Source organism: Scomber scombrus, chromosome 2 (assembly GCF_963691925.1).
Source record: "Scomber scombrus chromosome 2, fScoSco1.1, whole genome shotgun sequence".
Taxonomy (NCBI): domain Eukaryota; kingdom Metazoa; phylum Chordata; class Actinopteri; order Scombriformes; family Scombridae; genus Scomber; species Scomber scombrus.
The window spans coordinates 24551172-24567180 of NC_084971.1; the positions used below are offsets into that span (position 1 = coordinate 24551172).

Genomic DNA, 16009 nt, shown 5'->3' on the forward strand with positions numbered 1-16009 from the left:
CAGACACATACAAAATAGGCACACAATGATGCACTCGCATGCTCCACGCTGGCAGGAGGTCTCGAGAATCAATCCAGCCTAATTCCTCCGTTACAGTATATCATCATCCAAGATGGCTGAGAATGGAGCATGACGGAGTGCAGCACTGTTTAGATTTATGTGGTGTGGGTCTATGTTTTGTGTACAGTAATTTTCTTATGCATCAACATTTAGAGTTAATCTGACAACAATGATGAAGATAATGCTCCATTCTACAGGTTATGATCAATGCACTTGAAGTGAATTGTAGTGCAAGTTGGTGCATGAGAGAATGTGATTCAATACACCTACCAAAAAATTGTAAATTTAAAGCAGTATTATAAGAAGCTGAAAACATAACACACATTATCACTGTATAAAGTTACTATATTGAAACTGTTAGCTTACACTTGTTTACTAACCCATCAATGTAAGGCCAATATTAACACTCACTTTACCTCCGTTCTGTTCTGCACCAACACCTGAGGTATATTTCTTGCTCTGCAGTCTTTAAATGCTGCACTACCTAATTTCTAACTTTTTCTTGGCTGCCATTTGGTAATGAGTAAGCAACATACAGTAGGTTTGTCATGTCTTTTCGGCCTGCTGTGTCTGTAAACAGGGTTGATGAGAGCAGTGAGAGTCAACAACATAAAGCTGTGGGCCGTAAAACCAAAACACTGAACTGAAAGACTAAAACACTCAGGGCAGAGGGGAACTGCACATTAGGATGATAATTATCTGTGGGTTCATTACTATTAGTGACCACTTTCATGTAGCATATAATCACTTAATCCACTGTGAATAAAAAATAATTGACTCGTGCAGCTTTAAGCTGATTTAATGAGCAGTCACAGTTATCATTGCTTAGAAATATTCTGCATGATGAGATGGTTTGCTGCAAAATTATATTGAAAAAAAAGAAAAAGAACGTAAAAACGATTTACACGTTACTGTTTTATTAATGTATTTGTGTATCTACTAATGGAGTCCATGACCTTACTGAAGCCCAGCAGGAGGCAGGAGAGCTGGCAGACATGTCAGCCAGGCCAGGTAGGAGGCTGCAGACAGACATTATAAATCAGCCCTTTGCCACTGGGCGGTCAAACAAGATGGCCGATGGCTCTGTGGGAGCCAAGATGGCTACACAGGCTCAGATGACTAAAAAAAAAGACTCCAGAAGAAACACATGCACTTTTAATGCCCATATTTCCTACTTCTTTCAGGGAACGGTGGGTGGATTCTGAAACTGCGGAAGGTAAAAACTTTAATTTATGATGCTGTTAATCCCCCTGTTACATGGACGCAGGCAGTGAAAAAAAAAGAAACTGCTGGAATGGTTACACTGCCTGAGTTATACTAGTACTTAAAAGACTGTAATCCATTCAGTATGGCTTCTGTCACTCGATTCTGCTATTAGACTAGGATGACGACTGTTAGCCTGTCATCTAACCTCTGACTCGGTACCCTTATAAATTCACAGTGCATACACTCGCACTATTTCTAAGTTTTACCCTCTCCTTCTAAGTGGATCATGCAGGCCAGGACAAACACTTATTTATCCTGGAGTCATACTGTGCAGAGGCTCTGAGGGCTGAGAAGATTGATTCTGGTATGTACACTAGTGCACTAAATACTGTTGGAGAAACCAGAGGGGTGGAGTTAAGGGGGTGAAGTGGGAGGGGGTTGAGACTCTCACAGCCTTGCTCCAAAATGTTAGGATTTTCCTAATGCCATCTGACATGGCTGGAATTTACAACAGCAGAAGAGAGCTGACAAGGCCTGGAGTGGCCCGCAAAGTTCCCAAGTCACAGCTTCACATTTTGCAAAGGAAATACAAAGCTCAACAAGTAAAAATATCATTAACTCTCTTAAAGACCCGATAAAGTATTTTGCAACCCACAAACTTAATACTACCTACTCTCTCAAAGATATTAATGCATTCAATCAGTATTTTTCTCGGTGTGCTCATTAATCAAATCTTATACGAGATATATTTGTGGCTTTGTGTAGGAGTGGGCTGGTTGGCAGGTTAAGAGCCTGGGCACCAGAGGTTTCTTAATAGGAAACAGGCGTGTGGCTGTCTGTCAGAGCCGGCTTACATTTCCCAGGCCAGACCGGAAACAACGGGTCGGGAAACCAAAGGCAGTAGCCGCTATCTTGTGTCACTCTAACCACGAGGGAGGAAATGTGGGAAATGGGGAATGTGTCGTCTTGCGCTGGAGGGTAGTTAATGGTGTAGGTGTCCAGGGCTGACCACTCCTTTGGAATGTTCTTTACCACCGCCGCCAACACAATTTGACCTGACAACAGAGCTCCAGATCAAAAGAACCATTTCCCCTGTTGTATGCGTGTGAAAGGGAAAGAGAGACGTGAAGCCACAGTTTGCCCCGAGGCATGCCGACCCTTACCTTACTTAGATCTCAAACTATAAGAAAGCCTTTAATCAGTGAAAGGACTTTCTACACTGATGTGGTGCAGACATACATGTGCAAGTACACGTTCACATGCATGCTCCTGAAAACATGTGCGTTTCCTCACCTTGATGCTGTCGTCCACCTCCATGTGTCCCAGCAGTTTTCCGTTGACACTGAAGAGACAAAATTGTCCCTTGTCGTAGTAAATCATGCAGTGGCCCTCAGTGGAGGACTGGATGAGGCGGGGTCGAAGGCAGCGCTCTGGGCCCTCCAAGGTCCGCAGCAGGTCCCCATTCATAGAGTGGATCAGACAAGGACCCTCTGCATATAGATAAGACAAAATTATAAAAATTCAAATTCAATGTGTAGTTGTTGCTATCAGGTAATCTTCCACATTGGTGAGTGCATTTTAGCTGTTAAGTATAAATGTACATTTTGGACATAATCACACAGAAAGACTGACAATCTTACCTTTGCAGCCACTGATGACAAGGCCCAACTCGGCACACACACTTGCACACGTCACCTCACAGTCATGGCCAGTCAAAATGGCTCGCGGTGTGGTAAACTCTGCTAGGAAAACACAAACAAAATAGTTTTATCCATTACCAAGCACAACATCACATGTGTATTACCATTACCATTCCCAAAAACACCAGTAAGTCACTAATAGAATAACACTGGCATTAGAAGATGAAGGCAGTTCAGTAAAATAAAAAAGTATTATGAAGAAGCATGAGAAGACATGTCAAAACAGTATGAGTTTAAAAACAAACAATGTCAAAAGGTTGGTCATTTTTCACCTCAGTGTAAATTGTTTTTAAATTGATTTTACGTAGATGCATTGGTACTGTAGTTTGTTGCACACACATTTCTGCCCTAAGCAACTCTCCCTTTCTAGCACTTGACACCCACCGCCTCTCCCTATCTTTAAAACCTTCTCCCACTGACTGCCTTCACTGGATCCAGATGTTTCTGAGCTAGAGAGAGAGAGAGAGCCAGAGGGAGTAAGTAATGGTCCAAGTCATGAAGTTTGTGTGATTTTGTTTTTGTTTGAGCTGTCAGGGCGAGCGACAAAACAAAATCGCCTTGTACTTCTCCGTCTGTCTGTTCTGTCTGTGCAAGCACACACACAAAAAAACACACGTATGCATTATTACATGTAATTAGTTTCTAACAAATGTGATTATTTTTTTAACAAATTTAGGGGGATTCATTGCAGATGGAAGCTGTATCCAAACATGTTTTAGCCTCAAAGTTTTGAGCTGGATGCCTGCGTATAAATAATTATGTAAAACACGAGTAACTGTGCACGTCAGCAGAGCCGTGAGTGTATGTGTGGCGGCCAAAAGTGAGGCTGCATCCTTGAACCAGAGCATGGAGTTCATTAGAGGCTGAAGTCTCAGGGAGGGGGTCTTGTCTTTAGTGACCCTGTCGTCTTTTCTGTCAGAGGTCAAGTTCATCTCAAAAAAGAAGAACACAGGGCAATGACACTGATTAAAGTCTAAATTCTTTTACTCTATTTTTCCATTACTAATTGTGTACTAACACCAAATAGCTCCAGGGCATTGTAAGTAATGGATATGGTTATCCATAAAATTAATAACTTTCTGTAAATGGCATTTATAAATATTTTTGTGGGACATAATGAAGTGTAGTTTCTTGCTGACTTGATTAAAATGTTCAGTCTGTTAATGTAGTCCACTCTTTAATTCAATTATATGATATAAAACTCAGTTCGGGTTCGCTAATAAGACATACCTTTTCCCAAAAGCCACAGCTACTGTTAAACCTTAATTAGATTTAGCAGAAAGACTCCATTCAGACCATATTGCTCACCGAACCCGCTTGTAAAAAGGTAAACTACAGGGCAAGCTAAACTCTGCTAACATATAAAAACCATGTCAGCAGTGTTTTAAATCCAAAAAAACTATCTGATCTATACATACAGTATATAGCCAAAAAAAGTAAATAGTAACCAAAATTATTTAAAAAAAACATGAAAATATTGTAAATAATAAATAATGCTCAAATACTAAACTTGATCATAATCAGATTTTTTTTTTTTACTGAGCAAGTTTAAAAAAAGTTTTTCACAGTTGTTGACCATTTTAACTCGTTCCTTGCAAATAAGTGTCAGCTGTCTACATTTTTGTTGAGAACCATACCGCCAGCCTAAACATCTATATTTCATTTTGTTAATGGGCTAACATCCTCAATGTCACTAAAAGCTAACTCATGGCCAACAAGCTTGTGGATTAAAGCATGATGTTGGATTTCACTCAGAGAAGATAATAAAGCTGATATATTGGTGTATCAGTTAACCTTTTGATCCACTACCTGCCATTTGGTTTGAATTAGGGCCACATCTGATTATAATTTCATACCTGTATATGACCAAAGCTGGGTCACTGTGGAGGGTATCAACTATCTGGACAAGTGAAGACAAGGTGTGTTTGTGTGTGCGATTGTTTGTGTGTGTGTGTGTGTGTGTGTGTGTTTGTGTGTGTGTGTGTGTGTGTGTGTGTGTGTGTGTGTGTTAATTTTGGATCCCCTGTTCTGAGGTAATATAGCCTACTTTCTTACCATCTCTCTATTTATATTTATAAAGACTAATGTAAAAAGCCATTATTTTGCTAAATAGGGAATATATAATATATCTGGAATAACACGAGTATTACAATAGTTTGAGTATTTGAATGTCAAAACTTTGTAATTTCTCAACCTCACTGACAAATTTGGATTCAAGAAAAATATTAATGAAATATATTTAAATTATGTTTGTTTGTCTACATGTTTTGATATACTTCAATAGTTTTCAAACTGGGGGTCGTAGAGCCGAAACTGAATCTAATCTGAATCTCTTTTGAATCATTTTATCAGTAATTTCATCAGTATTGTGAAGAATAGAAATCAAACCAGGATAGCAATTGTGTGTGAATATTGAAATTTTGTGGACTTAAACTATTTGCACAAATTAAATGGTAAATAATTTACAGTACACCTATACTCCAACATCAGTCCAGCTTGCACTACTAATGAAAACAAATCTTCAGTGTTCAAAAATACATCTGATATCACTAATAAGTGTCACTCTCGCTGTGACCAGCAGATGGCAGTGGTGTCTGAGGAATCTTTCAGTCGCTGTGCACTACAACGTGCCTGCAGCAGGAACCAAGTGTGCACAGGTCAATGTGTACATGTGCATATCAGCCATTCAGAGGAATTTGTGTCAAGATTATGAAGTGTGTGGGATATTCACTGAGCATTATGTACGAAAAGGAATGCGTGTGCGTATATGCATGTGTTCCCATTCAAGAATATGTGCAGACTTACGCTTGAAAGCATTCAGTTTTTTGGAAAAGGAATAAAGAAAAATCTGTTGTCTGTATGTATTTTGTGAATACATGTTAGTGTGTGTGCATGTGTGTGTGTTTGCGTGTGTGCACCAGTGCCTCATGTCTTGGGGGAGCCTCCTGTGGTCTGGGGCAATGGAGCATCACATTGTGGTGGTGAGGGGTTGGGATGACGACTGCTTTGTCTGTTCCTCTAGCTTCAGCGTGGTAACTGCACTAAGCTGACTGAGGTTAGATTGACACACACACACACACACACACACACACACACACACACACACACACACACACACACACACACACACACACACACACACACACACACACACACACACACACACACACACGTACACATACGCACGCACGCTTACAATAACATGTACAGCACATGCATGGGAATATACACCCAGACTCGTATTTAGCAAATTAAAAATACTATAAATCTGTCAAAATACAGTCTATTCTCAGAAAATTACTTGTGTCATTTCACTTAAAAACGTGCGTTACCTTGCAACATTCAGGAAATGCAAATTTAGTAGACAACAACTTCCATGGTGCATGTACGTCAGTCAGAAGTTCTGTTAAATTCATTCATTCATTAAAATAATAGAAAATATGAACAGAGAATGAAAATGTGGTTCATATTTCTCCACCACTCCAAAAATATTTATCCATTCATTTCAAAGAGAAAAAAAATCCCTATGAATTAACTTGTCGGCATGAAAAGATTTTCCTTGATACTAACATCCCACATCAGCATGAATGAGATAAGTGAAAAAAATCCTCTAGGCTCTGTCCTCCAAATCAAAAACCAATGTGGCTTATTAACCAAATCACAATTTGTCATAAATTTCAGCCCATTTGTAATGGATCACTTAACAACATGTACGCCAATCTAAGCTGACCAAATTAGCACAGAGGAGGCTAAGGACTGAGCAATGTGTGTGCAATGCTTTGATCATGGCCAATGCCATATGTTATGGTAACGTAAGGGAGGCCCGTGACATTTTTCACTTTTATCGACTAGCGTGACCCCGTGGCCCTCAGATGGTGGTGAACTTTCATGGGCTGGCCGACGACCCCCAACGTCACATTTAACGTCTCTAAGTGGCCCTCACTTTCACTCACATTAAAGACAGATTCTCTCTCTTTCTCTCAAACACACACACACACACACACACACACACACACACACACACACACACACACACACACACACACACACACACACACACACACACACACACACACACACACACACACACACACACACACACACACACACACACACACACACACACACACACAAACACACGATATCTGGTCTCACGGAAACACTTAGCCACAATCTCAAACACATTATCAAAAGCTGTTCCTGGTGCGACAGTGCAGCGAAATCCAATCTGTATGCAGGAGGCCTGGCTTGGTCAGACGAAACTAGTTGTTACTTTACAGAGGGAGGCCGTAAATCACACACTCACAACTGTCTGGGAGAGTGAGCACTCCGAGAATACCCGTGCGTGAGTGTGTGTATGAGTGTGTGCACATAACGGACGTATACTTACTGCCGGGGCTCTCTCCAATGCTGCTGTGCTTTCCATTCCAGTACCAGAGCAGCAGGGTGGCATCTCTGGAGCCTGACAGGACGTAGCAGTCTCCTCCGATGTAAGACTCAGAGCGAGCCAGACACGTCACCACGTCACGATGCCCAAAGACTATCTGAGTCAGTTTGCCTGCAAAAGCACACAAATACACACATTGTTTATATCCAATATAAAATTGCCCAAAAACAAGAAATGAATGATGCATTTTTTAAATAAATTACAACATTTGAGCGACGTAAAAAGTATGGTTGTAATACATACAGACATATTGCACTTTTAAAACAAAAACTGAGTAATACGTTTTTGTTAGATGGAGTTCTTTTAACCTCCAACATGTGTTTGATGATCATCGGTCTGTTTGGCTCGTTGGTCTACAAGATCTACACAAGATTAGACTTCTACACTAATTCAGACAAGAATATATATACTGTATATATACATAAATATTTGTTCCATCTATGTGTGTGTGTCTCTGTGTGTGTGTGTGTATATGCAGTGAGCTCAATGTGTATATATATAGAGGCTAATTGCTGTCAGATTTCCAGCCACAGCTTCACTGTCGAGCTGTCTAATACTCATTACGCTCCTCATAGTGTGACCTCTGCAGTCAAACAGTAGATGGTTTGCAGCACATGACATTTCTGTCTGGGTGTCAAAATCACTCTCCATTGGATAATTAAGTTGTATCTCTGAAAAGATGAGGATTATTATGAAAGTGGGCCGGTCACTGACTAAACTTCCAAAGGGGGGGGAGACATCGAAGCTGTAAAATGTTTGACATCTTTATAAACACTGAAAATAAGTAATCATGGCTGCAGCGATAATGGCTGCCATGCACCTCATATTAAACACACTCTTCAGCTCTCACACACACACACACACACACACACACACACACTTGCATGCACACAGACAAATTAAATCGGATGTGTGTGCACGCAGGCGTAGGAGCCTGTATGTTTTGTGCATGTGTACCAATCGAGTCTTGTAATTGATAAAATCCCTCAGTTCTTTAACCTGGGGGCTTTAGGGACCTTGGTGGCAGCTGTTGAGCGGGTGCTATTAAACTGTGTTCATGTTCCAGTCGTACACCCCAGTGGCAGTCACACAATAGAGCTATCTCTTCGCTCCCATCCCTCCTTCACCCCCTCCCCGATTAAAGACAGGGAGGCCCTGGCCTGTAGAAATTGATTCGGAGTCTGTTGTGTAGATGTGTATAGGATTCTGAATGGGGCTGGGGAGAAGAGTTGAGGAGTGGGGTATGGAGATGAAGCTTCAGACAGTTTCATTTAGGACCCCTGACCTGATGGCGTCTATGTGAGAGCTTGTGTGTGTATGTGTCTGTATGTGTCTAAAAATTCTTGCATTCATCTGTGTGTATGCAAGTATCTTTAGACATACTGCACAGTATATATTCATGAAGGGTGAATATTGTTTTAAATGTTAATTTAAGATTATATAAAGTATGTTGAGGCTAATATTATTTGTCCAATAACATTTTTTGCAATCAGTGTTTGTGAAACAATTTACACTAAACACACAAAGTCATAAGAACAACTAGACACAGTGGCTTTAAACCTGAAAACAGACTTTTGTGCTAGTTGCTAATTGAGGCTATGTTTTGGGCAACAAATCGAAATTAACTTAAAATTATGATGCAGTTCAACTGTTTATCATACTTTAACAATATTAGGCTACAATAAGCGGTTGACAGAATAGATTCTCTGAAGTGGAAAAAAAAGTATCAAGTAATTGTGCAAACGTAAAACAATTCAAAAGTGACAGTATAGTGCAGCTCAGTGCAGTAAGCACAACGCAACCATCTGTGGAATAACAAACAGCAGAGATACTGTATTGTTTAATGAATTTAGAATAATTTAAGGCCTCAGTCTAAAGGTGGCTGTGCAATGTTCATTTCATTTCACAACACAACGACTAAAAATAAGAGGTTTGTCCTGAGGATGGTGCTAGAGGAAAGACCATGGAGCCTCATTAACATCACATATTTGTATCCCCTTAATAGCATGAATGTGTTCATCAAATTTCATAGCAATCTGCCAATTTGTTTATGCAGCATCAGAGTTGACATTTTGGTCTGAGGGTTTAAAAAAAAAAGAAAAAAAGGAGTGACATGTGGTCAGTAAATTTCAAGGCAATGTGGCCATTATAGTTTGATATTAGTGCAATAATTAAATTCTCCAACAGCACATCTGGATGTAGCTCATGGGGTTCATGCCATTCTATGCCAACCCAGACACTAACAGCGAATTAGAGCAATTTTTGGCATAAACACATTTATTTTCTGCTTTGACCAAACAGTATAGTCCCGTTTTGCCGAAAGTAGTAGTTATATTTAATTATATTTAAAGATTTTCTGGCCACTTGGGGTAGTGCCTGCTGTTTGGTAATGGATATACATAACACACATACACACATACACACATACACATGGGTTTAATGGAGGTTTTTCCAGTGAAAACTGGTGCTTGCTGTAACTGGAAATGACACTGATGAAAGCAACAAGATTAACCAAAAAAGCTAAGGTACAAACCAGAAAACCAGAACACTGTGCTGACAGATTCTTGAAGCTTTGTAGAACAGAGGGGACAACAGAGTCAGTGACATAGTCAAGGACTTTGGGGGTCAAGAGCACAAGGGTTACCCAGTACAGTACCTGTGTCAGTGGAGTAGACTCGGAAGCTCTTGTCCCAGAAGCCACACAGAAGGGTGAAGCGGTTGTCGGCTGTGATGACGAAATACTGCGAGCTGATCTGAATGCTCTGGTCCAGCAGGTCTGAGATTTGACGACGATGGCTGCCCACGTTACTGGCTGTAAAGAAGAGGAGAGGAGAGGAGAGGAGAGGAGAGGGATTAAAAAATGAGCAAATAAAAGGTTAGGGGTTGAAAATGTACAAATGCACACAAAAGTATAATTTACGGTTTACGTATATGAGCTATTTTCAAGGAACTCCTCCATTCAAGTTTCACCACACAGTGCAAAGAAGATTTGGGAGAGAATACATAAAACACCCTGAAGGTTAGGTTTATGGGATTTCACATTTTCCATGAGGGTCTGAGTAATGATAGGGCATGCACAGTCTTCACAAAATAAATATGTACCAATCAATTCAGAACACACACTGCCAATTCATCTTGGTTGTGTAATTTAGTCAGTGGTTGGTTAGAAAGCAAATTTACTGACATTCTCTCTTTTCTGTAAGTGGTATCTATTTTTTTCTTTTCTAGACAGATGTGTCAGTTGTGAAATATTCCTTATTTAGTGGTGTCAAAAGCACTGGAGAACAGGTGTCCGAGAAGCTTTTCTAGTATGTAAACTGAGAAAGTCCAGTGTGCCTCCAACAACTAATATTTCAATAAATTCTTAACATTTCCCAAATCCACAGTTGGTGCAACACTCATCCTTAATTTAGTGTGTTTAACTCACACTCCTTTTGGAATGCAAACAGTGTAAATATATTACTGACAAGCACAAAGATCTCTGCTACCTCCCCCAAAACACACACGCATACCTATAAATGCAAAACAATATGTCATATAGTATATTATTTATGCTTTAGTGTGTGACATGGGAGAAAACAGCCATAGCAACAAAACAAATACAATAAAAATATTAAAGATTAAATGACAAATAATATGCACAGGAATGCACTCATAAAACCTTGTGCTGAAAGTGTAAGTACTGAGACACTCAAAGATTTCTTTTATACTGTCTTTACACATAGGCAGTAAGGAAAAGACATACAGTGCGTGGCGATAAAGATAAATATGTGAAACTAAACCCTGGTTATTTTCAGTAGTCAAGTGTTTGGAGAAAAAAAAGAAGTGAAAATGCTCTGGTGAGACAGAGTGACCACAACATCTACAGAGAAAGAACAGCCCTCTTTGCAGATGTGCGTGAGACTGTGAGGGGCTGCAAGAAGCGACGCAGGCGAGGGCGGGAGCGGATAGAAGTGGCTCGTCTCTCTCTGCTCCGCCAGTGCATCCCATACATCACTGCGGCTCGGCACTCTTCTCCTGCTCATCAACAAGTCGTGAAGGATGAGAGGCGCCCATATTGTCCTGACAGCCATCCGCCGTGCATTCTCAATCACACATTATTACCACATTCATATTCATTTCCATTGACACGCGTCCTTTCCCTCCGCTCAAATTAAACCAAAGAGGATGCAGAAAGGGAGGGAGGGAGGGGACGGTGGGGAGGGAGAAAGAGGGGGAGTTGATGATGAAATGCCGGCCTAGGCCACAGCTCATTGCATTCCAATTTGCATGCAAATGGTTTAGTGTGAGAGCAGGGCCTATATCATGAGGAGTGAACTGGGGCACAGGCTGAGAAACAACTCTAATCTACTGTCCAGGGACACATCGCTGCAGACTGCCATGAGTCACCAAGATGCCAACAGGATTCATACACAAATCCACACAAAAAATCATTTCATGCATATATGAGCTCACACTGTGTACAGAATACACGTGTGTGGATTCTCTTACAGTCGTAAATGACAGCATACCTATCAAAGGGTCAATTTCCACAGGAAGTTGGTACTGCTGGTCCTGCACTGTTGAGCTCTGATGACCTGACAGAGAAGAAGACAGATTGGATTAATATTGTAATCGTGTGGCCTTGTGAAGTAGATGCTGGGTTTCAGTTCATTATAACACACTGGAAATTATAAACACAAAGTCACAGTGTCACTGCTACTGGTCCAAGATGTCTTTCATGAATAAGATATTATTTATGTAAAAAGCTACAAAGGACATAGAAAAAATATTTTAAGCTGCAATAGAAATCTCTTTGTTGAACCAAGTCACTTTAGCGACAAGCAGCTGTAATATTCTGCTAAAAAGAATCATATTATGGTACTGAGAGGCACACCTGTGTATTCACGTGTATAAGAACATAAAACAGCATTTCTTTGAACCCCTTGGTAGGAAATGAAACATGATGATGATTATTTTCATTATAAATCAGACCCCTCCATTATTTGTTTCAATTAACAAATTAATCATTCACATTGTAAAATGTCTGAAAATAGAGACAATTGTTCACAATCACAAGTTCCCAGAACAAATTGAGTTCCCTGCCCCACACCTGAAAAAGCAATGTGAAGACTCCAGTAAATCCATGCAATTAAAGAACTACCTCTGAACACCGTTATGCTAGCTCACTAAACCAATTAAGTTGATCAGTCTGGTCTGTGGTCCGCATGACTGAGGTTGTATTCTACTGAAAACTGATCAGTCTTCATCCCCATAAATTCAGAGATATCAAATTTAATGTTTCTTCCAGGGCAGGATGGATGTTGGGTAAATAAGGTTTTGTGAAGTGAGAGGCTGATGTATGGAGGTGGACGTGAGACCTAATGCTGGCTGCTGCATGTGTCACATTTGATACTGCTATCCAGTAGACACAGTCAAATGTCTCCCAAATCAACGTCCATCCTATAGAGACGAGACGGGTCAATCCTCAGATAAATTAGACACTTGAGTATAGAGGAGAGGTGAACCGAGGAAGTATGAAAATGATTCCGGGTAGCAAAAGACACTGATTGTCTTTTCATGCTGAAAAATAGCCTTTGAGGTCAATCTGATGCAGAACCACAATGGCATAAAATCACAGAACTAATTCTTCCACTTAAATGGATCTTTTATATAAGAGAAACAACAATCTGAAACCCCCAAATATAAGTGTGCATGGACATAAATGTCATACCTGTCAAGCCGTGCCACTTGTTGACAGCGAAGAGGCGGTTGGCGGTGACTGTGATTATGGCGGGTGATGTCAAACCCGGCTGGGTGTTGGCCGCTACATGCGTCACAGGAGAGTTGGATGGGAACTTTAACACCATGATAACATCCTGCTGCATCTGTTCCGTAAACATCAGCGGGCTCTGCAGGAGAAGATACTGTTCAGGCCACCAAGGATGGACAATGGGATGCAGGGAAGAGAGGAAAAGAACCAAGATATGGAGCGGAAGACAAAGAGCAAAATAAAAAGATGAGGGAAGCAGCCACGGCCGGTGTTAGCGAGGAAAAATGAGCGGGAGATGGAGAAAAGAGAAGGAAAGAAAGAAAGTTAGGAAGTTTAAGCAGGATAGCAGTAAGCAGTAAGTAGTACAGCAAAGCTAGTAAAAAAATAGCTTGATATAGAGTTTGTAAAGAAAAGGCAATACAGTAGATCTCTTATGAAGATACATCAGGGAAAAAGATAACAAAGACTCTAAGAGAAACACAAAAAGATAGAAGATTCCCACTTGATTTGTCTAACTCAGAACGCTAAAATCTCTTATCAGCTTTGGATTTCCCTTTTACACAATACTGTTGTCCTTTCATCTCTCACACTTGAATTACTTAAGTAAGACGTTTCTTTACAGCCAGTATGAAATGATTACAGTGAACCAGTTACTCTTACAATGTACATATGTTCATGTGAGTATTGTTTTAAGTCAGACTTAGGTATATTTGTACACTGTGCTACAGAATACAGCACATGAAGGCATTTATATTCATAATTAATAAAACAATTTTTGGTAAATAAAAATTCAGAGAGCTGTAAAGCCATGAAACAGAAAAGAAACCAATTTCAACATTTGATAAACGAGAACCAACTTTGGCTCTTTTGCTTGATACACTAAATGACTTAAAGAAACAATTAATGATCAAAACTGTTTTTGATGAATTTGTCCTTTCAGTTCTCTTTTGAAGTTTTATCAATGTATGCAAAAAGAATATAATGCATGTTAAAATAAAGTAAACTGTAAGGAGAGGCGAAGTACAAAATAGTCATAACAAAAAAGTGATTTCATTGACCCATCAGACTGTTTCCTCTGGTTAGACAGCAGCTCATATATAGCCATTTACAGAGTGTTTGTACTAAGCAGCTCTAACAGACAGCCATTTTCCTCCTTGCGTGTAAAGAAGAGTAACATCAGTGTTTAACATCAGGAACAGACCTGAGTAAATCCGGTGTGTCTGACAGCTAACCAGACGCACTGACAGTATCATTACCACCAGCATGGGCAGATGCCGACACTCTGACAACGCACTCAACATGAGAGAGGATGGAGAGAAAGTAAAGAGCAAGAACATGTAAAAGCAAAGAGGACAGGGTGTTCTGAAGGAATACGGAGCTGCAGGGAGGGTTAGAAATATGTTTGAATAATGGCGTCTGAATATTATGTTTGAAAACTATATGTGGTGGAGTAAAAATAAAAACATTTCATAGGAATTTGCCCATAAGTGAGGCGGATTCAAAGCCTGAGACTGAGTTCTTGTCTGTGTGTGCATGTGTGCACTGGGTGGTGGTCTACAGCCAGCTGTCAGCGCCACAGGGACACCACACTAATAGGGACTCATGGGGCCTTGGTCCATCACAAGCAGGCACACTGACTGTACTCCTTGGCCCTTAAAAAGCTGTCACTTCAAGACTGCTGTTCATTGCTCTCCTTCGTTGATCTCCTCTGCTTCCAGCTCGGGTGGAAAATCTGGCTCAGTCCCAGGTTTCCAGCATGAAGCCGTACTAAACAAACACGCACCTAAATTCTTGTGATCTTTCTCTTTCAAACACACCTCTCTAATGATGAGAGAGGAGATGCTTTCTAACCAAATACTTTATTTTCCCACAGTCGTAGACAGAGAAAGTGGGGATAAAAGATGAAATATATATGTAGGATAATATATAGGATACATGAAAGATGAAAAGAATGAGTCAAAAGCAGCGTATCAACATCAGGGTGAAGTCCTTTCAGACAGGAGGATTACAGGTACAGTAGGTACAGTGTGTTTTCTAAGATTATCTGTTTGCATATATGTGCATGCACCACTCACCACTTGCATGGCTGAACTTCGGGGTGGGTGTGGCTCGATGAGTAACTGGCAGGGCGTCTGTCCAAAACTCCTAATTTGAGACTCCACAGCCTAAGGAGACAGAAAGGGAGACATGATGGAAAGATGAAGAAAAAACATGATATTCTGTATCATTGTGCCTCAGAATTTAAGTAAAAATAGGGAGTTAGTATAGATGTCTCAAAAGATTATATTGGGGTTGGGCAATATGGATAAAATGTTCTTCGTATGATATCTTATATATTTCAAAATGGATAGAACTTATTTACAGTAACAGATCAAATAACCACATGGTGATGTGAGTTTTTGGATAACCCAAAGAAATAAAATAAAAAAGAAATTGTACAAAAATCTCGTAAATAGAGGTGTTAAAGGGGAAGATACCTGAGTAATGAAATTGCTCAACAATCTAAGTTTACTGCGGCTGAACAAAACCAAAACCAAGAGAGGAACAAAAAGGCCAATGCAGCGAGGGAAAAATGCATCCACTTGAGTTCAAGCATACATGTCCACACTCATACATATACACATACTTTCTCACTGTCTGTCACACACCCACAGACACACAGACACACAGACACAGACACACACACACACACACACAGACACACACACACACACAGACACACACACACACACACACACACACACACACACACACACACACACACACACACACACACACACACACACACACACACACACACACACACACACACACACACACACACACCAATTTATCCTCCACAAC

At 40.3% G+C, this 16009-nt stretch overlaps 1 protein-coding gene across 3 annotated transcripts in view; it reads right to left on the reverse strand.

Moving 5' to 3' along the window:
* Positions 1-16009, reverse strand: part of lrba (LPS-responsive vesicle trafficking, beach and anchor containing) — a 184977-nt gene that overhangs the window by 3704 nt on the left and 165264 nt on the right. For 2 of the 3 annotated variants that reach the window (XM_062432960.1, XM_062432944.1), the window contains exons 48-54: positions 15241-15330; positions 13127-13304; positions 11925-11990; positions 10070-10225; positions 7357-7524; positions 2907-3008; positions 2560-2756 (exon numbers count right to left, since the gene is read on the reverse strand). In XM_062432960.1, the coding sequence (XP_062288944.1) occupies positions 2560-2756; positions 2907-3008; positions 7357-7524; positions 10070-10225; positions 11925-11990; positions 13127-13304; positions 15241-15330 (957 nt within the window). The remainder of the gene's footprint in view (positions 1-2559; positions 2757-2906; positions 3009-7356; positions 7525-10069; positions 10226-11924; positions 11991-13126; positions 13305-15240; positions 15331-16009) is intronic. The other variant, XM_062432951.1, reaches the window with a different exon arrangement.